The following is a 27,225-nucleotide window of genomic DNA, read 5'->3' as shown; positions in this document are numbered from 1 at the left end:
CCGTGCACACCCACCACCATGGCACACACCCATACTATGCAGCACGCCCACCACTATGCTCACCCACAGGCACCTGCACACCACAGACACCGTTATGCACACCCACTGTGCACACCTACCACAGTGCACACCCACAGACACTGCACACACACCCCACCAGCACCATGCATACCCATGGCCACTGTGCACACCCATTATGCACACCGACCACTGTGCACACCCAGACTGTGCATGCCCACTACTGTGCACACCCACGGCCACTGTGCACACCCAGTGTGCAGTACACCCACCACTATGCACACCCACAGACACCATGCACACCCGCAGCCACTGTGCACACCCACTACTGTGCACACCCATGGCTACTATGCAAACCCACAGCCACTGTGCACACCTCTGGACACCAGGCACACTCAGGAGCCTGTGCGATCCACAGCAGCTGCCATGCATGCGCTTGTTGCACAGGCCCACGTGGGCACAGTGCCCAGTCCTCATTTGACTCCAGTTTCACACAAACACCAGCTGTTAACCTTGCTCTCGTCACCCACACGCCTCCAATACAACTGTTCCTGCTCAGCTCGGTGGCGTGCAGGCGACGTCACCAATGGAGCTGTCCATGGATATCTTGCTTCCGCACGGCCACGCTGGAGGCGGCAGACACGTCAGCGTCCCTGGGGAGGGCCACCTCACGGGCAGCTGCAACAGGGAGCATATTGGCCTTGCGCTGTTAATAGCATATTTTGCCATTAAAGTATGTAATGATGAAATTGCAATAATTTTTTTGAATAAAATCTCTGATGTATTCTTGTATCACATAAATTCGTCCAAAGATGGTGACACTGAGCTCTGACCAAACTTTTTTTTAACAAATGCCCATTTGGCCAAACATATATTAGGTGCTGCTTTACACTGGTAACTTCAGGCTCACATATCCCAGAATCAAGACCATTTCCTAACCTAATCGGCAACGTAAGCAAGGCCAAAATGACAACAGGGCCACTGATGGCATTATCCCAACCAGCCAGGTCTGCTGGACAGGGCCCACACACCCCACTGCAAACCCCCTTCCCGGGCTCCCTTGCAACTGGGCGGCCACATGACACAATTCTGCCCAATGAGAGGAAACAGAAGTCACTGTGTGGCAGGGGCGGAGGTGCCTTAAAAGGTGGACGGACCCTGCTCTTGTGGTGCTAATGCCCACGGCCGGCTCGTGACTGGGAGACAGCAGGCTGCTCCAGGCCACAGAGGAGTGACAGAAGGAGCTGGCCCGAGATGACTCCTGTCACGTGAGAGGCAGGCACCCCCAGTGGGATTAGCCCCTGCCCTGCCCCACAGGTGGCTGCTGGGTGGTGCTCACCATCCACAGGAGCTCGACGGAAGTGGGTCCCACCCTGCCCTGCTTGGCTGGTGCCTCATCGCAGTGTCCCCAAAGCACAGCACGGGAAGTGACCACAGAGCATCTGAGCTCACCCTCATTGGACTCAACAACTGGGACCAGTGAGCGCATGATCTGATGGCTTCACCACACAGGGAGAGGTACAGCACACACACGCAGGCTCTCACACACATATACACACATACACACATTTTCACACCCACACACATTCATATACACACATACACACACACATTTTCACACACACACACATATTCATATACACACATACACACACATTTTCACACCCACACATTCATATACACACATACACACACATTTTCACACCCACACACATTCATATACACACATACACACTCGGCCATGACATCCCTCAGAGGCCACAGGCAAGATAAGCAAGGAAACTGCATTCCGCAGCACCTGTTCACAGCCGGAAGAGCGACCTGCCAGGCCTCTGTCACCAGGACAGCTTCTCCCGAGGGCCTGAAGATCCCTACACATCCGTAAGGAAAGGAAAAGCAGCCCAAGATAAAAACGGGCAAAGATCATGGCAACGCAGCTCACAGAAAAGAAACCAGAACTGCTCCCAAGCACATGTGCTGTTTGCGACGTCAGTGTGGCATCCTTGCACACTCACAACGGGTGAGAGTCGATACCGAGGAATGTGTGCTGCCTGGGAGGATGGAAGCGCAGCCCTCGCCAAGCCCAAACGATGGTTCTCACATCTCAAAGCAGGCCCTGGGTACACATCTGAGAGGGACTGACCCACACATACTCCAGGAAACAGGTGCGACACCACTGATGGTGAAACAGGTGGACAAAAGGTGCCCACACACTACAGCACAGGCAGTGGTTGAAGTGAATGAACCCAGCGGATGTGGAGCGACACAGATACGTCTCAAAAACATCATGAGTGAACAGCACGTGCAAACTCAGACATACGGTGGGACAATTCCCATTCTCCCGCTTTTGTGTTTAAACTCACAAAACCTAGGTCCTGTGTCAGGTGCATCCGTTTGTAGTAAATGCATAAAAACATGGCCAGATAAAAGAGCTCCAGCTTGGGACAATGGCTCCCTCTGGGGAGGGAGGGACAGAGGCGCACGGGGCCCGCGCTGGGTCTAAGCACAAGCCCACTGCACTCCATGGGAAACGCAGCAGGTGTCAGTCTGGGCGCAGGACCGTGACATTTGTCACAGGACCCTGGCATTTGTCCCGTGTCCCTGCTTTTGCATGTGTCTGCAGCATTTCAGCCGAGGCCATGGTTCTGTATAGATGCTGAGCAATTCTCCCAGGCAAGGAGCGTCTTCATCTCCCATCAGCAATTCTACGTCCCTTCCACCCACACAGAGCGCAACTCAGAGCCCAGCCTGGAGACGTGTTTAAGATCTCAGCGACAGGCACATTGCCTAAGGGCCCCGCCAACCACACCCGTTCCCAGGTAAGTGCCCAGAGCAACAGTAAAGACCACGGTGCTGCAGCGGTCTTGCCTGTCACCTGCTGGCGGCTTACCTCACCACTGCTGTTACCTGACCATTGTCGTTAAGTATTTAAAATATATGGGACCAGCCATGGTGGCTCATGCCTGTAATCCCAGCACTTTGGGGGGCCAAGGCAGGTGGATCATCTTGAGGTCAGGAGTTCGAGACCAGCCTGGCCAACATGGTGAAACCCTGTCTCTACAAAAATACAAAAATTAGCTGGGTGTGGAGGCACATGCCTATAATCCCAGCTACTCGGGAGGCTAAGACAGGAGAATCACTTGAACCCAGGAGGTGGAGGCTGCAGTGAGCCAAGATCGTGCCATTGCACTCCAGCCTGAGAGACAGAACAAGACTCTGTCTCAAAAATAAATAAAGTAGAATAAAATATATGGGCCTGGCTCAGTGGCTCATGCTTGTAATCTCAGCACTTAGGGAGGCCGAGGTGGGTGGATCACTTGAGCCCAGGAGTTCGAGACCAGCCTGGGCAACATACTGAAACCCTGTCTCTACAAAAAATACTAAAATTAGCTGGGCTCGGTGTCACATACCTGTAGTCCCAGTTACTCGGAAGGCTGAGGTGGGAGGACTGCTTGAGCCCAGGAGGTAGAGGTTGCAGTGAGCTGTGATTGCACCAGTCCACTCCAGCCTAGGCGACAGAGCCAGACCCTGTCTCTAAATAATAAAATCGGTGATGGTGCCAGGCATCCTCTTACCTACAGTCAAGGCCTCGAACAGCCGCTGGATGGTGCTGGCGTCCTTCACGATCCCTGACTCCTGGACCCGCTTCATGAAGTCGTCCAGCTGCATGTACTCCTTGGGCAGCTCGAAGTTCTTCACGTGGTCGTCCAGCTTCGAGGCCTCGTGCGGCTTGTCCAGGATCTCGCTGATGAGCCGCATCAGCTCCGGCGCCCGCTCCGCCTGCGCCCGCTCGGGAGCAGACATGGATTCCACCGTCCTCTTCACCAAATCAGCGGGAAAGATCCGTATGTCTGTTTTATACAGATTCTGGAAGTCCAAGAGGGCGCTCAGCAGCTGTCCTTGCATCAGATGAACGAGCCCTCGGAGGTAGAAATAGCGGGCCAGGAGCAGAGAGTTATCAGGGGCCAGAAAGTCCATGGCCTTGCTCAGCAGGGTGACAAAGTCGGCATAGTACCTCTGCACGCACTCGCTCGCCAGCGGAAAGTGGATTTCGGGAATCTTGAATGTATATGGGGACTTCGGCGTCACATTCAGAACTAAAACATTAAGGGGAAAAAGGAGACCATTAGCACAGCCCTTACAAATGAACACGTGTCCCTGTGACATCATCTTGTCAAGGATGATGTTTCTCTGGATGCAAAATAAAATGAGAATGGGTGTGTTCCTCCAGAAAGCTCCACGCACCCACCGCCCTGGGAGGCATGAGAGAACCCTCACTTTGCTCCCATGGTACCCCCAGGAAAACAGCAGCTAGCATTCACTGAGCAATTTGACTTGCTACAACTACTAATACTATTGAGGTATCGGGTACTGAGGCTTTATTTGAGGATGAAGCTAATAGTCGAAGCCAAGATGTACTTGCTAGGCAGGATGACCATAGCCCTCGGGGTCATCAAGCTGTCGCTCATGCGGCTCCTGGGATCCGAGCACAGTGATCAGGAGGAGCCGCGTGGTGCTTGCTGCCTGGGCCTGAGACAGCAGCTGCAGGTGCCCCGGGGGTCAAGGCCCCGGCCTCCCAACAGTTTCTCCCATCCACTAGGGACAGGATATACCTCCCTGAGAAGGCGCCAGGCAGGACTCAGCCTCTCCATGCACTCCCGTCTCTGTAGAAATGTCCCAACCACAGTCACAGCCCCTCCCCATCCCTGGCCCTGCTCACTTTAGCCCTGGCCCTGGAATGCCAGCTCCACGAGGGCAGGGGCCCTGGGGTCCTTCACAGCTCTGGCTCTAGAAAGTGCCTGGTGCCCCCTGCCTCCTATCACACGTATGTGTAAATATGTATTCATACACATGCAATCCACACACACACAGACACACACAGCCTGTGCTTGTGAAGGATGCCGAACCATGCAGAGCGCCCGTTATCTTTAGCAGTGACACTGGGTGGCAGAAAATACAGACAAGAAACAATTTTCTAGAAGGCACACAGTTGGCAAAATGAATATTCTAAACACTTCAAATAACTCGGCTGCTAAAACAAGCCCACTCCTCTCCCCTGAAACAAGTTCCAGTTTTGCTCAACGACTTGCAGTGCAGGAATGGGGGGACCGACACACAGCACCACGATGGGGGGCAGCCCTTACCTGCGCTGCTGCCCGCACAGCCTGCGGTGTCCGTCAGCCGAAGCGAGGAGTTCCTGGGTGCCAGCTCAGGCATGGCGATGTCCTGCAGGTTGGGCATGCTGACCACCATGCGCCTGTGGGTGACCTGCAGGTGCGAGGACTTCCGAGATGCTATTTTCTCAACAGTCGGTCTCCTTGGACTTACAAGCGTTCCATTTATTCTGGGGTAGGAAAAAGCAACGCTTTACTTTATAGACACAAAAATGATTGCAGAATAAGCCTAAACTAAGCATTTTCCCCAGTGTAACGAAGAGCATGTGATACTCTTACAGACCAGTGGAAAACAGACTGGTAAGAACGTGTTGCCCAAATCTCACCAAGTGCAGCCTCAGGGAGACCCAGACGCAAGCCCAGAAGAAACCAGCATAAGCCAACAGGAGCCCTGACTGCAGCGGACGCATGTTGGAGGGGGCTCAGGCAAAGAGCAAGGAAGAGATGGAAAACAACAGGCTTCGAGGATGGGGGTAGGTGGGAAGAGAGAAAGGAGATGGGAGAGAGTGAGACCAAGGAAGACACAGGGCCGCAAACCACGGGGAGCACGCTAACATCAGGCACGTTTCAAGCGTTCCCTCAAGAAGTAGAAACAGGCCAGGAGTGGTGGCTCATGCCTGTAATCCCAGCACTTTGGGAGGCTGAGGTGGGTGGATCACCTGAGGTCAGGAGTTCAAGACCAGCCTGGCCAACATGGTGAAACTCCATCTCTACAAAAATACAAAAATTAGCCGGGCATGATGGCGGGTGTCTGTAATCCCAGCTACTCAGGAAGCTGAGACAGGAGAATCACTTGAACCCAGGAAGCAGAGGTCGCAGTGAGCTAAGATTGCGCCACTGCACCCCAGCCTGGGCAACAAGAGTGAGACTCTGTCTCAAAAAAAAAAAAGAGGTAGAAGCGTAGAGAGAAGAGCTTCCCAGCTGTTGCCCAGTTCATCATGAGTTTCTAAGCACAAGGCATTTCCCGTTGACTTTCTCGTTTACTCATTTGAATAAAACTGAGGTCCTTGGACACTGTGATCCCTAAAGAGCTGTGGATCCAAAACACGACAGTGAAGCACCTGTCCTCCTCCGACTGGGTGTCGAGGTCCATCTGAGCAAAGGCGTCCATCCTCCTATTGAGCCGGGCTTTAAGGAAAGAATGGAACATGTAGGTGTCTAAGACCTGGAAAAGACAGAAGGGCTGGTCACTGGGCTGTGCCGACTCCCCAAGTCTCTGCTCCAAAGCCCCTGAGCCTCCGGCACAGAACTGGGCACTACCACTCATGCCCAGTGGATACTGACTGAGTGAACCAACTCGAGGGTTTTCTGTTCTTCCTCATTCACACAGGAGAAGAAATGGTGGCCATACATTCACACAGTGGGGCCCACATACCCACCCCGTGAACAAAAGCGTATTTCATCATAGCTAAAAGAGGTGGACACATGCTTCTGGCCATAAGGCACTAGGCAAGGCTCAGACATATCCTCTTGACATAAACTGTGAGGAAACTCGATAAAAAAGAGAAACGACTGTTTTCAGACACTGGACAAGAGGCAGGCTCGTGGCTGGTGCAGCTGCAGCACTGAGGGCATGGAGGGAGCTCACAGAGGCTGGGGCAGCTGGAAGCCTCGGGCAGGGCTCTGGAGAGGAGGGAATGATACAGGGAGCCTGTATCAGGTCTGTGTTAGGAGCCTGTATTAGGAAGCCTGCATCAGGGTCTCCCTAAGCCTTTGCTGAATACCCCGCTACCCAGGCATAGGGCGAAACCGCATCAAACCAAAGAACGACTGGGAAGCTGTCAGCAAAACTCTCCAAGCTCACAAGGGCAGAGAGCCAGTCACGCTCCCAACAGCCAGGGCGGAGGGTCCTGGCTGACCCCCAGCCATTCAGGAGACACGGGGGGGCGGGGGCACATCACTTAGCAGATGGGCTAGGTTATAAACCAACCCTAGAGAAGGGCTGTTCTCGGCCCACCCCAAAGCTGTAAAAAAAAAAAAAACCCAAAAGGATCAAGGGACTCTTCAGGCAGCTTCTATCGCCTGCCAGGGCAAAGCCCCCGACGTGATTATTTTTTTGTAATAGTCACAAACGGAAAAACCCAAATGCTCAGTAGCAGGTGGACAGAAGAACGAAGCACACTCTGTTCCAACCACGGGACATTCCTAGCAAAAAAAGGAGCTGCTGCTGAGACACACAGTAGCCCAGCTCGGTCCGAGGCAGGAGGCTGAGGGAGAGAGGCAGACCGAGCGCAGACCATACGACTGCACAGCCTGAGACTCTGAGACGGGCCGACCGTCTATGGGGACACACGCAGGTAGAGTTGCCGGGACCTGGGGAGGGATGGGGCTGACTGGGGTCATGGGAATGTTCTATGTCCAGGTTGAGGAAGTGGTGATACAGATATGTACATTTGTCAAAATCCATCAAACCACACACTTGAAATGGCCATATTTTAAGTAAATTATACCTTTTTTTTTTTTTTTGAGACGGAATCTTGCTCTGTCACCCAGGCTGGAGTGTAGTGGCACTATCTTGGATCACTGCAACCTCCACTCCCCGGGTTCAAGCAATTCTCCTGCCTCAGCCTCCTGAGTAGCTGGGATTACAGGCACCCGCCACCACGCCTGGCTCATTTTTGTATTTTTAGTAGAGACAGGGTTTCACCATGTTGGTCAGTCTGGTCTCAAACTCCTGACCTCAAGTGATCTGCCCACCTCATCTCCCAAAGTGCTGGGATTACAGGCGTGAGCCACTGTGCCTGGCCATAAGTAAATTATACTCTTAAAAAGCTGATTTTTTTAAAAAAGAGGGAGAGTCACATGACCAAAAGGAACCGTGCTAAAACAAACTTTTTGGAAAAATTGATACACTTGAGAAAATTTATTTTGAAAAGTATTTAAACAGAGAAAAGGATAATGGATTGAACACACATAGGCACACCCACATCCCACAGCTCTCACCTGCTTATAAAACTGATGGTCCCCTGCAGCCCTGGTTTTGAGAAATTCTTCACTATTAAAGACTCTGTGTTCATAATTTAAATGATTCTTTACATCCCTGACAAAGAGAAAGATAGTCTGAGTGCTAAAACATTCTTAAATACATGAAAATATAGACCACTTTTAGTAGCAGAAAAACGGTTACAAGAGATACAAACTTTGAAAAAGCTGTATTCTTCAGAAAGATTCTTGATTACCAAAATGATACGACATGGATGTATCTCGTGGTCAAGCATAAATTTCCCCCAACTAGAATGAAACTGCAGGAGGCAGTGTTCCTGTCCTCACCTTCCTCCAGCCCACCAGTTCCTTATGCAAATTAAGACACAAAAATCAGTTGTAGTTCACACACATGAAACTGAGTTCAGGGTGGGGAGCCCAGAGGGGCAGCCAGACTCTCCAAGTGCTAACCAGCTTGGCCACCAGCCTCCCCAGACAAGTCACTTCACCTCTGTGTTTGCTTGTTTGTTTAGATGGGGTCTTGCTCTATGGCCCAGGTTAGAGTGCAGTGGCACAATCTTGGCTCACTGCAACCTCTGCCTCCCAGGTTCAAGCGATTCTCCTGCCTCAGCCTCCCAAGTAGCTGGGATTACAGGTACACACCACCACACCTGGCTAATTTTCATATTTTTTGTAGACATGGGGTTTCACCACGTTGGCCAGACTGGTCTCAAACTCTTGACCTCAGGTGATACACCCACCTTGGCCTCCCAAAGTGCTGGGATTACAGGCGTGAGCCACCGCACCTGGCCCACGTCACCTCTTTGTACCCAGTTTCCTCATATCATGTTATAAACCCATTGAGATTTTAGCACGTGATCTCCCAGATCTAAAGTAATATACAAATAGAACGAACAACCTTACAGGGCATAGTTAGTACATAATCTGTTTAGTGTTTTCCTTGAGAGAATAAGTTATTTCATCTAGGGGAAATAAACTTTTATCATCTGTAATCATATCTTCTGCTTCTTTTTTTAAAGAGCCAGGATCTTGCTAGGTCGTCCAGGCTGTTCTCAAACTCCTAGGCTCAAGGGATCCTCCCGCCTCAGCCTCTTGAGTGGCTGAGACTATTCTTCTTTTCTGTCAACTCACTGAGCTTGTAAAATATTAAGAAATTAAAAAAAAAAAAAAACTTGTTCATAAAATATTTCATCTTCAAAGAACAAAAGGAAAACAACGTATTTAGGACCACACTAATTATGCCTCTTTGGGCAAAGATAATATCACATGTCTGTAATACACCATCCCATTTTTTCCTAATAAATTATTCACTTTATGCAAACAAATACATCAAAAGAATAGGCCATTCAGGCCAAGCGCGGTAGCTCACACCTGTAATCCCAGCACATTGGGTGGCCAAGGCAGGAGGATCACCTGAGGTCAGGATTTGGTGACTGGCCTGGCAAACATGGCGAAATGGCCACGTTTTGGCCCCATCTCTACTGAAAATACAAAAAATTAGCTAGGCGTGGTGGTGTGTGCCTATAGTCCCAGATACTTCTGAGGCTGAGGCAGGAGAATCACTTGAACCTGGGAGGCGGCAGTTGCAGTGAGCCGAGATGGCGTCACTGCACTCCAGCCTGGGTGACCGAGTAAGACTCTGTCTCAATAAAAAAAAAAAAAAAAAAAGGCCATTTAAATTTCCATTTTGAAATAATCACACAGAGTACGATCAAGCCAGTAGCCTCTGTGCTAACCCCCTTCCAAAGCAGAAGGCCCCTCACGAACAGATGAGGCTAGCATCGGGGGTGCCTCCTGGACTCAGGGAGCAACCAGCGAGAAGGAGAGGAGGAACACTGCCAGAGGAAGAAAGGGTGGGTGGGAGAAGGCCCAAAGGCTTTTGTATTACCAAGTACTTATCTATGAAGCTATCATTTTTGCCATACATTCCTTAAGTGACCGCATATTTAGGCCAGAAATAGCAACTCAATACCTGCACCGTATCACACTGAAATAAACACACTTGGCTTGTCCACTTAACCAATTCTAGCTCAAGCGCTGGGGAAGCAATAGCATGCAGGAGGCAGCTAATGCAGTAATTCCTGGAATGAGGAGAAAGAAAACTCGCTAACGGGCACATCTTGAGTGTCCCACCCGTCCTGTGGCTCTCCCATAGATGGTTTCATCATCTAGCTTACGAGTCACATCAAAATGGCCCGTCTGTCCCTCACGAGCCCCTAGATGCAGGCCTCGTGGGACAGAGCCCTCCGTGGACTGAGCCAGAGACCGGAGCCAGCACAGGCCAGAGTGACAGGTGCTCCCTGCAGGTTAATCAGATTTGCGTCTTCCTAGAGGGCTGTCCCAAAACAGCCACCTGCAGGGGGTCACCAAGAGAGGGTGTTAGGAAGGCACAGTCACCAGCAGGAGAGGGCGTTAGGAAGGCACAGGCAGGGTCAAAGTCAAAAGAACAAACTTCCCGTAACTGCTGATTGTAACAGTCACAAGAAAAGCTTTGGCGGGGCGGGGACCGCTGGTGTTTGCCAGGCAGATGGTGCTAATGGCCTGCCCTCTGGGGCAGGGTGCACGATCCCCATGAAATGAATGGCTGACTGGCTGGTTACCTCCTCATGGACGCCGGAAACGTTCTCTCACGTACCTGAAGATGCTCACAAGCAGCTGCAGGGTGGTCTGCTGTATCTGGCAGTTGAGTTTCTGCTGCCAGGCCCGCCGGTGGGCTTGGGCCTCGTTCAGGTCTGTGCTGGAGAGGAGGTGGGCGGCATGCAGCTCGTGGTGGAGCTGGAGGCTCTGCACCCTGGAAGGAGGCAGACCGAAGCTGGCTCAGCCCCAGCGCCGTGGGCCACGGCCGCCCACCAGCGGCACACGGCCCGCCAGGTAAATGAACACTTCGCAGGCTCAAATACCGATCAATAATTTGAGGGGCGGGTGATCGTTAAAAGTACATCACTGGGGCCGGGCGCAGTGGCTCACACCTGTAATCCCAACATTTTGGGAGGCCGAGGCGGGTGGATCACCTGAGGTCAGGAGTTCAAGACCAGCCTGGCCAATGTGGTGAAACCTCGTCTCTACTAAAAATACAAAAATTAGCCAGGCGTGGTGGTGGGAGCCTGTAATCCCAGCTACTCGGGAGGCTGAGGCAGGAAAATCGCTTGAACCTGGGAGGTGGAGGTTGCAGTGAGCCGAGATCGCGCCACTGCACTCCAGCCTGGTGGACAGGAGGGAAACTCTGTCTAAAAAAAAAAGAAAAAGAAAAGTACATAACTGGAAGAGTGGGTTCACCTCCACACACGGACTCACATGGGCCTCGACTTGGACTCCGCACACTTCACCCAGGCCAGATCATTCCCATCCTGCCACTGTAGTGAGGGCACTCCCCCTTCTAGGACACCAAAGGCTTCCAGGTAAGGCTGCCTCTTGACGGGTCACTCAGGGCTGCCTAGAAGGGATAGTCACGGCTCCCCCATGGCTTCCCCTCTGTACTTCCTGCCCAGGCAGGATCAGATGCCCCTCTGTGCCCTGCAACAAACGTCCTGAGTGTCACCACTCTTGGCCCACCAGGACATGGCCACAGGCTCACCCCAGAGGGCCTCACTCAGGGACAGGAACTCACAGATATCTGTCAATCCTGAGTCACCATGAGATTGGACCCCTGGCCTTCCCAACAGCACTCAAGGCTGCATGTCTAGAGGGACGTTAGAAATATACAAAATAAACAGAACCAACGCATACCTGGTCACACAGATTTCTTGAGGACCTACTATATCCTACTTTTGCCATACACTGATCTGTGTGCTGGGGAAGGGTGGTGGACACAGGCCAAGCCCCTGCCTGCATGGCACTTTCATGTGAGTGGGAGGAAGTAGGAAAAGAGACAAATCAAGAAAACAGGAGATAATGGGGGCATCAGGCAGAGACGCACGTCAGAGCGATGGGCTAGAGAGACATGATGGTCAGACTGAGCGGGTGGAGAAGAGTTCTCCCAGGAGATGACCTGGAACCAGAGATGTGACAGGAAGAGGCAGACGGGGGACCTGATGGACCCAGTGCGGCCCAGCATGGTGGCCGGGGTGGGGGAGGGTGTGGGCCGGGTCAGCATGGCTGGCAGGAGCCAATCTTCCCTGTGATGGGAAGGGCGCATTGGCCACAGGCCCCTGCCGCTGCCTGATCCTCCTGGAGACAGGGACAGAAAAAGGGAAGAACAGGATTCTGGGTGGAGTGGCCCACCAGGGGAGTGGCAGGCAGGCGGCGCCACAGCCAGGGTTCTCTCCAAACATGCTGAGGGGCCAGCCCAGCCCTGGCTGACCAGACTCACAGGACTTGGGCAACTACCCCTGCCTAGAGGAGTCTCAAGAACTGCGATGTTTACCAGCATTAAACTGGCCTTTCATCTGGAAGAACACGTAGAATGCCAGGGAAAGAAATTTTGATGACTTCCCTCATGTAAAAAGGGCTATGATGCCACCTGGAGTGGCAGCTTCTCTTTCTGCATCTTCTGGTGCAGGGACAGGGGGGTCTGAAGGAGACGGCCATCCCCTCCCCCGGGATCCCGTGCCTCCCTCACCCAAGCACGCAGCCAGCACAGCCCTGAGCTGGGGACCCTGCCCCTGCTGCCCAGGGAGAGAGTGACTTCCATCAGAGACGAAGACAGCAGTGCAGAGAGTGACCAAGAACCAAGGGTGCTGGGGAAAGCTGGGGAAGAAGGGGGCTGCCCTGTCCCTCCCAGTCACATGCCTAGGTGCAGAGAGATGCACATTGCATTCCGGAGCCCCCTGAGGACGCCCCCCGACACACACCGCAGCCCACAGCCGGTATTATGAGCTCAGAGGCCTCTTATAGACAGGTCACCTATGGCATATGGATTAGCTCGTGTTTATAAAATAGTCTCCAAAAATGAGACTGTGGGAGACACAACATCCTGCATCCCCATTCTGGGGGATCTAGCCAAAGCGGGGTCCAGCCTCCGCACCGTGTGCGTTCCTATTCCAGAATTCTAACAAGACGACGAGGACACAGGCGGAATCTCACCTTCCTGGAAATGCTCAGAGCTCCACCACAGTCTCACAAAGCTCAGTTCTGTTTCAGAATGCCACACTCTAAAAGTCAAGGAAGCAGCTGTGGCTTACCAGAAAGCAACTGAGATTGGGAAAGCACGTGTCTCCTTCAAAGTTCACGCAGATGACAGCTGCCAACAGAACGGCTGCTCAGGTGCCCCTGGCTGGGGAGGAGAGCCAGCGATTCCACAGCCCAAGCAAACAGAAACAAACCTTGCCTGTGCGAGACCATCGCTTGGCTTTAAGGCCTTAGGGAATTTTTTAAGATGCAAGAACAATAATAAAGGTAGTTCTCCAGCCGGGTGTGGTAGCTCACACCTGTAATCTGAGCACTTTGGGAGACCCAGGCAGGTGGATCACCTGAGGTCAGAAGTTCGAGACCAGCCTGGCCAACATGGTGAAACCCCGTCTCTACTAAAAATACAAAAATTAGTCAGGCATGGTTGCGGGTGCCTGTAATCCCGGCTACTAGGGAGGCTGAGGCAGAAGAATCACTTGAACCTGGAAGGCGGAGGTTGCAGAGAGCCGAGATCATGCCACTGCACCCCAGCCTGGGTGACAGAGCAAGACTCCATCTCCAAAAAAAAAAAAAAAAGGCAGTTCTCCTAAACATTTTACAGAAAACTTCCAGGTAGAAGGAATAATCCACACCAAGGTAAGAGTCAGAAATCAGAAAAGCCAGGTGAAAGGCCAGGCCAGAAACCCCCTCCTCCTTCCCACTCCTCCCAACGCAAAGACAAAGGAAGGCGGAGAGAAGACAGGTGACTGCTGACCCACATCCAGACTGCATCACAGGCTTCACCAGGAGCAAGTACAGCCTGGCTGTCTGCAAGCCTCAGCGCTCTGCTCCCTCCAGCATCACCTCCACGACCCGCACTCGGGGCCTGACTGCAGTCGGATCCCACAGGCTGTGAGGACGCAAGAGCAGGATCTCTCCTGCTATCATTTTATAAAATGCTGAAGGGAAAAATGAGCTCCACAGAGCAACTCCGAGGGAGCCCTGGCACCGAAGCTGAGTCACTGCTTGGGGCACACCCAAGACGACCCAACACCTCCGTCCTGACATCATTAGCAACTACACCTCCTCTCACCCTCCCCTGACCAAATCCCTGCCAAGCCTCTCCACCTCGACAGAGACCTCAGGGCCCCCAAAGCCTGAAATATTATTTGACCCTTGTTGGAAAAAGTTTGCTGACGCCTGATCTAAGCCAATGAGGTTGAGTAACAGAGATGAAAGAAAACATAAACTATAAAACACTATGAAAAAATTAAGTTCCAGGCCGGCCACGGTGGTTCACGCCTGTAATCCAGCACTTTGGGAGGCCAAGGTAGGCAGATCACGAGGTCAGGAGTTCAAGACCAGCCTGGCCAACATAGTGAAACTCCATCTCAACTAAAAATACAAAAAATTAGCCAGGCATGGAGGTGCAATCCCAGCTACTTGGGAGGCTGAGGCAGGAGAATTGCTTGAACCCGGGAGGCGGAGGTTGCAGTGAGCCAAGATGGCGCCAATGCACTCCAGCCCAAGCAACAGTATGAGACTCCATCTCAAAAAAAAAAAAAAAAAGAGAGAAAGAAAAAGGAAAGTGCCAATACAGTGCCAGGAGTGAAAGAAATGGACAGCTTCTAGCTCGGAGAGAATGGGTCATACCCATCAGAACCCAGCAGACTGACGAAGTCATGGGACAGGGGCCATGGCTGTCCTGTCATTAGTACACAGGCACTGCCCAATTCCGGGTATATGATGGGGATGCAATACACATCCAGTGAATGAATGAATGAATGAATGAATGAGTGAATGAATGGATAGGGAACTTCAAGGATCACAGGCACAGGAGCCTGGGGCACAGGAGAGGTTGGGTAGGTTTCCTGGGGGATGTCACTGTCTCTTGACTTGAATTAATATTCAGACAAGATTGGAATAAAGACAAATCACTTTCATTTCAAAATATTCACGGCTGGGCGTGGTGGCTCATGCCTGTAATCCCAGCACTTTGGGAAGCCAAGGCGGGCGGATCACTTGAGGTCAGGAGTTTAAGACCAGCCTGGCCAACATGGCAAAAACTGAAAATACAAAAATTAGCCAGGCATGGTGGCGGGCACCTGTAATTCCAGCTACTTGGGAGGCTGAGGCAGCAGAATCACTTGAACCCGGGAGGCAGAGGTTGCAGTAAGCCGAGATTGCGCCACCGCACCCCAGCCTGGGCAACAAGAGTGAGACTCCATCTCAAAAAAAAAAAAAAAAAATTCACAAATAATTTCCAAACTATAATACATAAAACATCTATCAATTATATAAAATTGGGGCCGGGTGCGGTGGCTCACGCCTGTAATCCCAGCACTTTGGGAGGCCGAGACGGGCAGATCACGAGGTCAGGAGATCAAAACCATCCTGGCTAACATGGTGAAACCCCGTCTCTACTAAAAATACAAAAATTAGCCGGGCGCAGTGGCGGGTGCCTATGGTCCCAGCTACATGGGAGGCTGAGGCAGGAGAATGGCGTGAACCCGGGAGGCGGAGCTTGCAGTGAGCCGAGATCGTGCCACTGCACTGCAGCCTGGGCGACAGAGAGAGACTCCGTCTCAAAAAAATAAATAAATAAATAAATAAATAAATAAAAATAAAAAAATAAAATAGGAAAAGATACTTGAAGTGGCAAATACAGAATCTGAACAAAGACAGTCTGAAATTCATACTATTAATGTTTCCCATTACCTCTGAATAAACGTCTGGGCCGCCAGGAGGGGGACATCAGGAATGTCCACATTATCGTTCGTGGACTTGGAGTAGGTGATGCTCCCATGATCAATATTTATCAGAACTAAACCGTCAGCTTCCTAGAAAACAAGGAATCATCTGTAAAGATTGACAGAAGAATCTCAGAATTTGTATACCTCTTTGAAAACACATAAATATGTTTTGAGTTCACTAAGACAGTGTCATCATTAATTAAATGACCCTCTTTAAAATGCACACATAGGCCGGGCGCAGTGACTCATACCTGCAATCCCAGCACTTTGAGAGGCCAAGGCAGGCAGACTACTTGAGCCCAGGAGTTTGAGACCAGCCTGAGCAACACGGTAATACCCTGTCCCTACAAAAAATTTAAAAGAAATTAGCCGAGTGTGGTAGCATGTGCCTGTGGTCCCAGCTACTCGGGAGGCTGAGGCAGGAGGATCCCTTGAGCACAGGAGGTTGAGGCTGCGGTGAGCTGAGATCACACCACTGCACTGAAGCCTGGGCAACAGAGTGAGACCCTATCTCAAATAATAATAATAATAAAATAAAATAAATGCACACATAGCCTCATATGTTCTACACAAAAATCTAGTATATATCATGAGCTACGTTAATGGGCTAAATTTGATTAAATATGCCTCTCTCTTATTTTTCTTAATTGTGGTAAAATAAACTGTATCAATGTAACCATTGTTAAGGGTGCAGCTCGACAGTGTAAGTGCATTTGAGTGGCTGTGCAAGCATCTCCCCCATCCATCCCAGAATGCTTTCATCATCCCAAACAAACTCTCACTATCCAGCACAGCTCCCAGCCTCCCCTCCACACGCGCACTAATCTGTTTTCTGTCTCCATGAATTTGACTCCTCTGGGGACCTCAAATGAGTAGATTCATGAACAGCATTTGTTCTTTTGGGACTGGCCTATTTCACTCCACGTTGACGTCTGTGAGGCTCACCCATCTGTAGCATGTGTCAGAGCGTCCTTGCTTCTTCAGCCCGAATAGTCCGTTATGTGGAAAGACCACATTTTGCTTACCCATATGCCTTTCTCTTTCAGTGAAGATTCCCATACAGGCCGGGCGCGGTGGCTCACACCTGTAATCCCAACACTTTGGGAGGCCGAGGCGGGTGGATCATGAGATCAGGAGTTTGAGACCAGCCTGGCCAACATGGTGGAACCTCGTCTCTACTAAAAATACAAAAATTAGCCAGGCATGCTGGTGTGTGCCTACAATCCCAGCTACTCAGGAGACTGAGGCAGGAGAATCGCTTGAACCCGGGAGGCGGAGGTTGTGGTGGGCCGAGATCACACCATCACATTCCAGCCTGGGCAACAAGAACGAAACTCCACCTCAAAAAAAAAAAAAAAAGAAAAAGGAAAGAAAAGATTCCAATACATGTTGTTGTCAAGGTTTCTCCTACCCTGGTACAAACACTGCATGTACTGCTTTTTGGGAGTCTTAGAGGGAGCATTCCAGAACTCCAGTGAGGGCACCACCAACCCCCAATGTCCACTGTGTCGGCTCAGCTCCCCAGCCAGCTCTGCCCGTCCAAGCACGGGAGCACGGACAGGGGCCTGGGCTAAGAGACCACACAACCCTGGAATGTTTGAGATATGCACCTGATGACTTGGAGAGGCTATTGTGACAGAGTACACAAATACTGAGTCATGTGCCCGAACCCCGCACTTCAACAGCCCCCGAATGCGATGCCAGGTTCCTGGGGAAGGCCCCGACTCCCCGGCTCTCATTCTGGGCCCGCCCTTTAGAGTGCGGTTCAGGCGGCTACGTGAAATATGCGCAAACACATTCTTGGCCTCAAAACCTTACAAGGCAAATACACAAAATGCTAAAGCAGCGAGGCACGCCGCTGGTCCCCTGGACGTGTTAATGCCCAGCATCTTTGGGAGATGCAAGAGGGTTTTGTGGAGGCGCATAGGATCACTCCAGCTCCTTCCTGCAGATCCCACCGCCAGCCACAAAAAACAAAAACACCCAAACAAACCCAGAAGAGCAGCTGCTTCTCCTCGTATTTTTCACAACAGGTAAGTGCCTCAAAGGTGTCCCCCGCTGCTGACTGGAACTGCTAGGCTAACATGTGAAAAAAAGCTGTCCGCCTAAAACAGCCTGAAACACGATTTTCTTCCCCTAATGACTAAAAAAAGAAACAACTTTAAACTTCAAAACACAGCTTATTTTCTCGTCTGCGAGGCGGGATGGATGACGCTTTTCCGTTCCTTCCACGGAGGTCTGCCTGGCCTTTTCCTGAAGTGTGTTTTCCCCAGTGAGTCACTCGCCTTGGCAGGAACACACAAGCACGGTTCTCCCCTGCAGCGGGGACCCTGGCCCGGCCCAACCAATGGGCCCTTCCCAGCACCTGCGGGGGAAGCATCTGGAGCCTGGGATTTGCTTTAAAATGCTCTGGGAAAAGCGGAGCTGGGGGTGACTGCGAAGCTGGCAACAGGCTGAAGACTGTGAGGGGTGCGTGACACACGCTGTGTTCTTCTATTTTTGTGCACACTTAGAAATTTTCAAAACGGGGCAAGGCATGGTGGCTCGCGCCTGTAATCCCAGCACTTTGGGAGGCTGAGGTGGGTGGATCACTTGAGGCCAGGAGTTTGAGACCAGCCTGGGCGACGTGGTGAAACCCCGTCACTACTAAAAATACAAAAATTAGCTAGATATGGTGGCACGTGCCTGTAATCCCAGCTACTTGGGAGGCTGAGACAGGAGAATCGCTTGAACCCGGGAGGCAGAGGTTGCAGGGAGCCGAGATCAAGTCATTGCACTCCAGCCTGGGCAACAGAGCGAGACTCTGTCTCAAAAAAAAAAAAAAAAGAAAAGAAAGATATTGTTCAAAATGGAAAGTTAAATGTAAACCTACCCTGTACGAACCACCAATAAGCACAGGAAAAGACGCTGAACATCATTCGTCACCAGGGAAGTGCATATCAAACCACAGTGAGAAATCAGCTCCTCCTCACCGGGAGGGCTACCGTTAAAAAGGCAGACAACAACCAGCGCCGGCGAGGACGTTAGGAGAAGCCGGAACCCTCGTACTGCGGGTGGGAGTGTAAAGTGGCATGGCCGCTTTGCGAAAACAGCTTCGCAGTTCCTCAAAGGGTTAAACAAAGAGCTGCCTAATGACCCAGCAATTCCACTCCTGGGGACGCACCCGAGAGAAACGAAAGCACACATCCACACAAAAACTTGCACACAAGTGTTCACAGCAGCCAACAGGTGTAAACAACCCGCACGGTCATCACAGAACAGTGTGATGAAGATTTTATCACGACGACCTCATTGTGAGTGGATGAACAAAATTCAGTCTATTTATACGATGAAACCCTAGTTAGCAATAAAAATAAAGTGCTGAGAGATGCTACCACGTGGAGGAGTCTCAGAACCAGGATGCGAAGTGGAAGGAGCCAGATGGAAGGACCATGGGTGGAGCGACTCTGTTCCCACAAGAGGTCCAGAACCGGCAAACCCAGAGACAAAGCGCATGGGCGTGACTGTCAGGCCCTGGGGGCTGACTGCTAACGTGTGATGAAAATTTCCCTTCTAAAATCGGACGGCGGAGGATGGTTACACAACTCTACAAATATCCTAAAACCCACTGAATCATACATTTTCATTGGGTAAACTTTGAGGTATGTAAATTGTATCTCAATAAAGCTATTTTTAAAAACCAAACCCAGTCCGCCTCCTGGCATCACCGCAAGATTTAGCACGAATCCATCAGCTCACCCACTAAAAACATGCTGTGTCAGATGCGCAGAGGGGCCGCAACAGCAGCACCTGTGAACACCTCCCTGCTGTGGGCCCAGGCTGGCGACCGCCTCACTCGGCCCCCACCGGGACAATGAGGTGGGCACACTCACCGGCCTGTCTCCACTAGGAGAGTAAGGGGTCCCGGCTTCGCCACAGGACAACAACACAGCCAGAGAACAGCTGCTTCTCATGGTACCCGTGACCTCTCCGAGGTGCAGAGCACTCGGAGAGCACTGTCAGACGCGTCTTCCCATGTGTCCCCATGATGGACTCACAGGAATTTAGCATTCCGAATCAAAGGTTCACTACTTAACCTTGCTGACTTCTTCGAAGTGGTCGAGATGGCAGCCCATGAGGAAGGACGTGGGGGCCATGACGAAATCCAGCATCTGGTCCGACAGGATGGGCACGAAGGGGTGCTGCCACTGCAGCGGATACAGGTAGGCCATGAAGCACTCGGCGACCAGCGTCAGCAGAGCCCAGTCCGAGGAGAAGAAGACGATCCGCTGTTCTGTCAGGAAGCATGTCAGGACCTGAGGGGAGAACCCGCCGCACTGAGTACACGCTTTAAAAAAAAAAAAGGGCCGGGCGCAGTGGCTCAAGCCTGTAATCCCAGCACTTTGGGAGGCCAAGACGGGTGGATCACGAGGTCAGGAGATCGAGACCATCCTGGCTAACATGGTGAAACCCCATCTCTACTAAAAAATGCAAAAAACTAGCCGGGCGAGGTGGTGGGCGCCTGTAGTCCCAGCTACTCGGGAGGCTGAGGCAGGAGAATGGCGTAAACCCGGGAGGCGGAGCTTGCAGTGAGCTGAGATCCGGCCACTGCACTCCAGCCTGGGGGACAGAGCGAGACTCCATCTCAAAAAAAAAAAAAAAGGTACAGACAGGGTCTCGCTGTGTTGCCCAGGCTGTGATCATAGCTCACTGCGGCCTTGAACTCCTGGGCTTAAGCAATCCTCCCACCTTGGCCTTCCCAGCAGCTGGGACCACAAGAACGTGTCTCCACATCCAGCTCATTTTAAAATTTTTTTGTAGAGACAGGGTCTCCCTATGTTGCTCAGGCCGGTCTCAAACTCCTGGCCTTAAGCAATCCTTACACTTCGGCCTCCCAAAGTGCTGGGATTACAGGCACAAGCCACCGCACCAGCCCATATACACAGTTCTGATTCAGTACAATAAAGAGAAAATGCTCGTAAACACACCACCCAACAAAACCAGACAAACTGCGGGCTCTTCCCTGGTCTCTCAGCTCCACCTGCCAAACAAAAGCCACCTGAGACTCTGCAAAGAGTGCCATTTGCAAATACCATGCACTGCAGGGAACGTTGGCTTTAAAAAATAATAATATACATTTCGAGTATACCGGTCGGTACATTGTGGAATAAACTCGCATCTTCATCTCTGATCATCACTCTGATGCCCCACTGAGCCAGGGAGCACGAGACGTGCTGGTCGGGGCAGGGATGCGCACCTGCAGCACCTTCTCAGGCCGGAAGCACAGCAGGGGCAGGTGAAGGTCCAGGTCCAGGATGGGGCTTTCGGGGTCTGCTCGGGCAGGAAACACGATCTGGAGCGGCTTCATGTGAAATACCTACGACAGCCAGTGCCCACCATTAGTTCAGAGAGCTGCTCCGGGCAGAGGCTGACATGCACTAGAGTCACTATTCTGGCGCCCAGGGCATCAGACTTAGAAAATGTCTCTGAAGACACAGGCTGCCACGTTCGATTCTGCAGAACAACCGAATGGTCTAGAGATACACAGAACTGCCGAGAAAGGCTCAAACATAAATTAAGTACTTAACGTCTTTTTCTAAGTAAGCCACAATTCCTTAAGCTCTAATTAATCAGCAGACTACTCATTGCCTAGACAGAGATAAACTACAAAGCAGATATTTGTCCCAATTAAGACAAATTCTAAATCAAGCATGTTCAAATTATTCTTAGGTATTATATATTCTTTTTAGTTACTGTATGCTATGAACTCTCTTAATATTTTCAATTGAACAGTCAAAGCTCCTTCAAGACATGTACAGTTAAAATTTTAAGAAAGACATTTTTCTAAATGTATTACTTTGAAGTCACACTTTCGTTCAAATTTTGTATTCACAGAATGGCTACTGAGACACAGCTGGACCTGGAGGAGGAAATCCAGAGGAGGAGGTTCAGTTCCTTCACTGAGGGAGGGCTTCTGAGCCTGCCAGGAAACGGGCTGCCAACAGCGAGTCCCCGCCACCAGGGTGCTGGCACGTGGGAGGCCCTCAGGAAATGCTGGGTGCCCGGCTCGGCACCCGAAGCTCCAGGAAACGAGCAGAATGGATGGATCTAAGTATAAGCAAAGCACAGGGAGACAGAGAGGAGAGACGTGATCAGAGCAGACGGCTGAGACTCCATCACGGGAGCGCCTGGGAGGGTGAGAAATCAAGAGACGCGGGGAGCCGAGGTTGGCCGGGGGAACAGGTCACAAACAAGGTCTCCAGTGGCCCTGCTTTCTCCCAGTCACCCAAGTCTGTATTCTAAGCATGCCTGCACACGAGAAACTGAAAACAAGAAAAGGTGGTAATTTCTTGGTGGTGGGGATACCAGCATTGCTTCCTAACGAGACGCAGGTCCTTGAATAACGTCATTTTGTTAGAATGTTGATAAGAAAAAGGAATTGCGTCCCAGCGGGGGGCACCTTCACATTCTCCTTGTGCCCGTGCCCGGCTAGGTTTTTTCCAGATCTTCTGGTTTCCTGCCACATCCTGAAGCCCAACTGGCCTATGCGGACAGGTCCCGGTGTGAGCAAGCACGGGAGAGCGTGGGATTGGCCCTGCCATAAGACAGCATCTGGCCAGGGCTAGTTCTTGCCTTGGCCCTAAGCTGCTGGGATGGGCTTTGTCCACCCTCAACCCTGAACTGCAATAAGCAGGTAAATGATGTTCTTCCTTATTTTAATCAATTGTTCTTAAATGTGTGTACAACTCCCATCTACTTCAATGTTTAATATCAGAAGTGCTTTGGGTCTTTATTTAGAAGTTCGGTGATGTTTTTATGACCAGTAGTATGCCATAGGAACTTAACTCTTGTCTGTATCAATTAGTTGATGGTAAAATTGATTTTGTGACCCAGGGCTTAATGTCGCAGTTTCTGAGAACCTGCCAGCCACACTAAGGACCTACTGTGCTTGGGTATCTTTGCTTTCTTGTTACCAGTTTGTTTACAGAAGCAAGACATGTTAAAAATTAGGCAAATTCAGCCAGGTGCGGTGGCTCACGCCTATAATCCCAGCACTTTGGGAGGCTAAGGCAGGTGGATCACCTGAGGGAATTCAAGACCAGCCTGATCAACATGGAGAAATCTTGTCTCTACTAAAAATACAAAATTAGCCAGGCACCGTGGTACATGCCTATAATCCCAGCTACTCGGGAGGGTGAGGCAGGAGAATCGCTTGAACCCAGGAGGTGGAGGTTGCAGTGAGCTGAGATAGCACCATTGCACTCCAGCCTGGGCAACAAGAGTGAAACTCTGTCTCAAAAAATAAATAAATAAATAAATAAAGACAGATTCATTTATGTCAATAAAGTTCTTTTATGTAAAAGAAAAGAAAGCAAAGTTAAATTATCCAACTCGTGGCACAGTATTAATAAATGTCAAGTTTACGTGAAACATTTTAAATATTTCAAAAAATACGGTGGCTCACGCCTATAATCCCAGCACTTTGGGAGGTCAAGGCGGGCGGATCACGAGGTCAGGAGATCAAGACCATCCTGGCTAACACGATGAAACCCCGTCTCTACTAAAAATACAAAAAATTAGGCGGGCATGGTGGCAGGCACCTGTAGTCTCAGCTACTAGGGAGGCTGAGGCAGAAGAATCGCTTGAACCCAGGAGGCGGAGCTTGCAGTGAGCCGAGATCGCACCACTGCACTCCAGCCTGGGCGACAGAGCGAGACTCTGTCTCAAAAAAATAAATAAATAAAAAGAAATGTGTCAACCAGCTATCCAATTAAAGATTAAAAAAAAAAATACAAATGCTAATCACTCCACCAGCCTTTGGTTGGTCTCTAGAAAATCACTAGAGATCTTCTAGCATATAATATCCATAGTCTCTGAAGTGGGCTGTTATTTCACCCACTCCACAGAGGAAGAGACTGAGGAGAGAGATGTTTAAGGTAAACAGTTTCCAAATCTCAGCTTGATTTGAGCCCCAGGAAAGAGCAGGTGTCACACATAAAGCAACATAGAAAATGACTCAGGTACAGTACATGAGTGTGTGTGTGTGTGTGTGTGATTTTGCACACCCAATTAAGCCCAAGATTTGCAAAGCAAGTAAAATCAGTCCCTCTGGCAGGCAAGAAAATGCAGATGAGCGCAGAGTGAGGCTGTTTCTAGTCTTTGCCCTGCTCTGGCTGGTGGTCCATGCACCATCAGAGGAAGGGAGCTGAACGGGAACCAGGGAGCCAAGGCACAGGGCACGGCCCTCTCCTCTACTCCCTGTGCTATGGGGCCCCTCCCTCCTCCCTCCTTTCCACCAGCATAGATCAGAGATAACCCAGACCAGAAGTAACAAGACACAGACACACACACACTCAAAACACAAGACCCGTCTCACTGCTGCTCTCTAAAACAGCCTCGAAGCTACCTTGTTTGCAGTGGGTTCTAGAAAATACGGCTGGGTTAGCTCCTGCACCAGATGAGAACCTTGGCCTACACTGACCTCTTGGATTTATTCAAAACAATCAACATTCATATATGACATTCCCTAAAACAGATCACGAGCATTATATCAACTTAGAGCCAGTAGCTAATTAGACTTGATATGGAGAGCCGCACTGAGCCAAGCCCGATACAGACTGTCACTCATTTAGACACTGTGTCATTTAGACACATGCACAGGACACAGATCAGCGGGCACTGACTGGCTAACACTGGAACCCGAGGCATCCCTGCATGCGCTCGCCCACCACACAGCTCACTGCTGGGCAGCTCTGTGCGGGCCTGGCTGTGAGCCCTGGATATGCAGTGCTGGGTGTGGCCTCTACCTTCATGCAGCTCAGAGTCTGATGGGGGAGATGAACATTAAACAAAAACACACACACAGAAGCCCTAATTACAAACTGTGCTGTGCCCTGCGGGATGAGAACTGGGTGCTATCAGAGAAACGGGGAGTGGGGGTCACTCAGGGAAGACGATCCAAAGACCTGACCGCTGAGAGTGACCAGAGATGAGCCACAACTGGCCACAAGAAAACAGAGGAAACACTGTTTCTGGAAACTGTGTGTGCAAGGGCCCTGTGGCGGTAGCTTCAGGGAATGGACAGGAGTCCAGTGAGGCCGGAGAGCAGCACGCCATGGGGAGTGGCATAAACAGAGCTGGAGAGTGAGACAGGGTCCGGGCTGCAGGAGTGAGGAAGGCAGACAATGAGAAACTGTTGTGGGGCTTGGGGAAGAGAAGCAATGTCCATGTGTTAATAATCTCTGCAGCCACCGTGCAGAGGACAAATGGAAGGGTCAAGAATGAACCAAAGCAGACAGGCCAGTGGTCCCCAAGTCACGCAGCGGGGAGCAGCTGGTGACCCAGAATGAAGTGGCAGCAAGGAAACGGGCAAACTGGAAAGGAACGCTGAAGGTAGTCCGGCCAGGCTGAGTGATGGACGGAATGGGTGAGGGAAGAGCAGGCCAGTGGCGACCCTCAGTCACCTTCCTCACGGGTGCGTTGAGATCAAGGAGCCAAGAGTCATCAGCCCAGGAGACGTGGAAAAGCGCTGGGAGTGCTACGCGCTCATTCCTTATGTTCAAAGGCCGAGTGCAGCTCATTACTGCTGACCCTGAGACTGCTTTGGAGCCAGAGGTCTGGCTCTGTTCACTGATCACACAGGCTCTCAGTAAATACTTGCTGAGTCCACAGAACAAGAACATAAACTTTGATGATTTCACTGCACATACTGTTGACAAGAAAATGCCAGCTATCCACATAAAACAGATGTACAAAACACACGGCCAATAAACATTCCCTACAAAGGCTTCTGGGAGCACAGCTGATGGAGACCTGCGGCCTGCTCTGTATCTGGACTGGAACGCACCAGTAGGATTTTCCACCCAGCAGACTGGTGGGGTTGGGGTAATGTTAAAAACGCACATTTTAAGTTCACGATCATGTGTCTTCTGATATGAGAAACTTATTTTTTCCATTGTCAGTAAAGAAAAATGTAGAAGATCAAGATTAAGACATATAATCTTTCAGAGGACTAACACAATGAAACTGAATCGACATTTACTAAACATTTTGAGACTTTTGACAGGTGTCTATTAAAGGAAAAAATAAAAAGCAGCATCCTAAGTATGGTTAAAATTAGTTTGGAACATGCTGAGTCAAACGGGTTTCTTCACGGAGCTCAGCAACCTGACATGTTTCTCAACAAACAAAAGGGGAAGGTGGCCAGCCACATCTCCAGCTTCACTTAACCCCAAACCCTGTGTCTTGAAATCACCAATAACATCTCTCAGAAAAAAAAACCAGCTTGGGAAATGTTTGTCTGTTCATTAAATAACACAGCACTACATCTAAGAGTAACAAAAAATATAAAACCAGTTACTTCTCATTAATCACACTGTACAAGAGAAAACACTAACAAATGAAATACAATATCCAGGCCGGGCGTGGTGGTTCACGCCTGTAATCCCAGCACTTTGGGAGGCCGAAGCAGGCGGATCGCAAGGTCAGGAGATCAAGACTATCCTGGTGAAATCCCGTCTCTACTAAAAATACAAAAAATTAGCCGGGAGTGGTGGCAGCGCCTGTAGTCCCAGCTACTCAGGAGGCTGAGGCAGGAGAAAAGTCTTGAGCCCAGGAGGCGGAGCTTGCAATGAGCCAAGATCTTGCCACTGCACTCCAGCCTGGGCAACAGAGCAAGACTCCACCTAAAAAACAAACAAACAAACAAAAACCAAACAAAAAACGAAATACAATATCCAATATTAAAGACAAATAAATAAATGAGAAATCTGTAATTTGAATAAATTATTCTACAAAGGATTCAGGTTTCCATGTATTATCTGCATAGGGAGCTATGAACTGACGTCCTAACCACTGAAGTACCCACGACGTGTTACTAGCTCTGTTTATCACAGGCCGCTCTGTAAAACTCAAGTCTAAATATTTAACTTTTCACCTTTAGAAAGAGTATATAACAGTTTCCACAAGGACCTTGAGAAACATAACGTAAGCACAGCGTTAATGGAAAAATCAAACTCTCTAAAATATTTTAAAGGGGTTTATTGTGAGTGGCCATGGCCTAGGGAACAGTCTAAAGAGTGGTCCCCAGATGGCCGGGTTACAGTTTGGTTTTGTGCATTTTACAGAGACAGGAGTGACGGGCAAACACATACATCAGTCCCTGGAGGGTGATGTTGGTTTGGCCCAAAAAGGTGGGGCGTCTCAAAGAGGAAGGAGGGCATAGTCATAGGCGGGTTTTAGGGATTCTTTACTTGACAATTGGTTGAGAAAGTTGAGCTACTGTCTAAAGACCTGAAGTCAGTGGGAAAGAA

At 50.5% G+C, this 27,225-nt stretch overlaps 1 protein-coding gene across 3 annotated transcripts in view; it reads right to left on the bottom strand.

Annotated features, from left to right (window-relative positions):
• The window catches only part of DENND3 (DENN domain containing 3), a 68,448-nt gene that overhangs the window by 24,725 nt on the left and 16,498 nt on the right, over nucleotides 1-27,225 (bottom strand). For all 3 annotated transcript variants that reach the window (XR_001905970.3, XM_009213673.3, XM_009213674.3), the window contains exons 6-13: nucleotides 21,171-21,290; nucleotides 20,011-20,229; nucleotides 15,900-16,021; nucleotides 10,771-10,926; nucleotides 8,136-8,232; nucleotides 6,254-6,357; nucleotides 5,163-5,362; nucleotides 3,594-4,115 (exon numbers count right to left, since the gene is read on the bottom strand). Coding sequence is in view for 2 of the 3 variants with exons in the window: in XM_009213673.3 (XP_009211937.2) it covers nucleotides 3,594-4,115; nucleotides 5,163-5,362; nucleotides 6,254-6,357; nucleotides 8,136-8,232; nucleotides 10,771-10,926; nucleotides 15,900-16,021; nucleotides 20,011-20,229; nucleotides 21,171-21,290 (1,540 nt within the window). In the remaining variant the exon portion in view is untranslated. The remainder of the gene's footprint in view (nucleotides 1-3,593; nucleotides 4,116-5,162; nucleotides 5,363-6,253; nucleotides 6,358-8,135; nucleotides 8,233-10,770; nucleotides 10,927-15,899; nucleotides 16,022-20,010; nucleotides 20,230-21,170; nucleotides 21,291-27,225) is intronic.

The sequence above is a fragment of the Papio anubis genome, chromosome 8 (genome assembly GCF_008728515.1).
Source record: "Papio anubis isolate 15944 chromosome 8, Panubis1.0, whole genome shotgun sequence".
Lineage (NCBI taxonomy): Eukaryota > Metazoa > Chordata > Mammalia > Primates > Cercopithecidae > Papio > Papio anubis.
The sequence above is the reverse complement of the archived record's forward strand: the minus strand, read 5'-3'. Positions and strand labels throughout refer to the sequence as shown.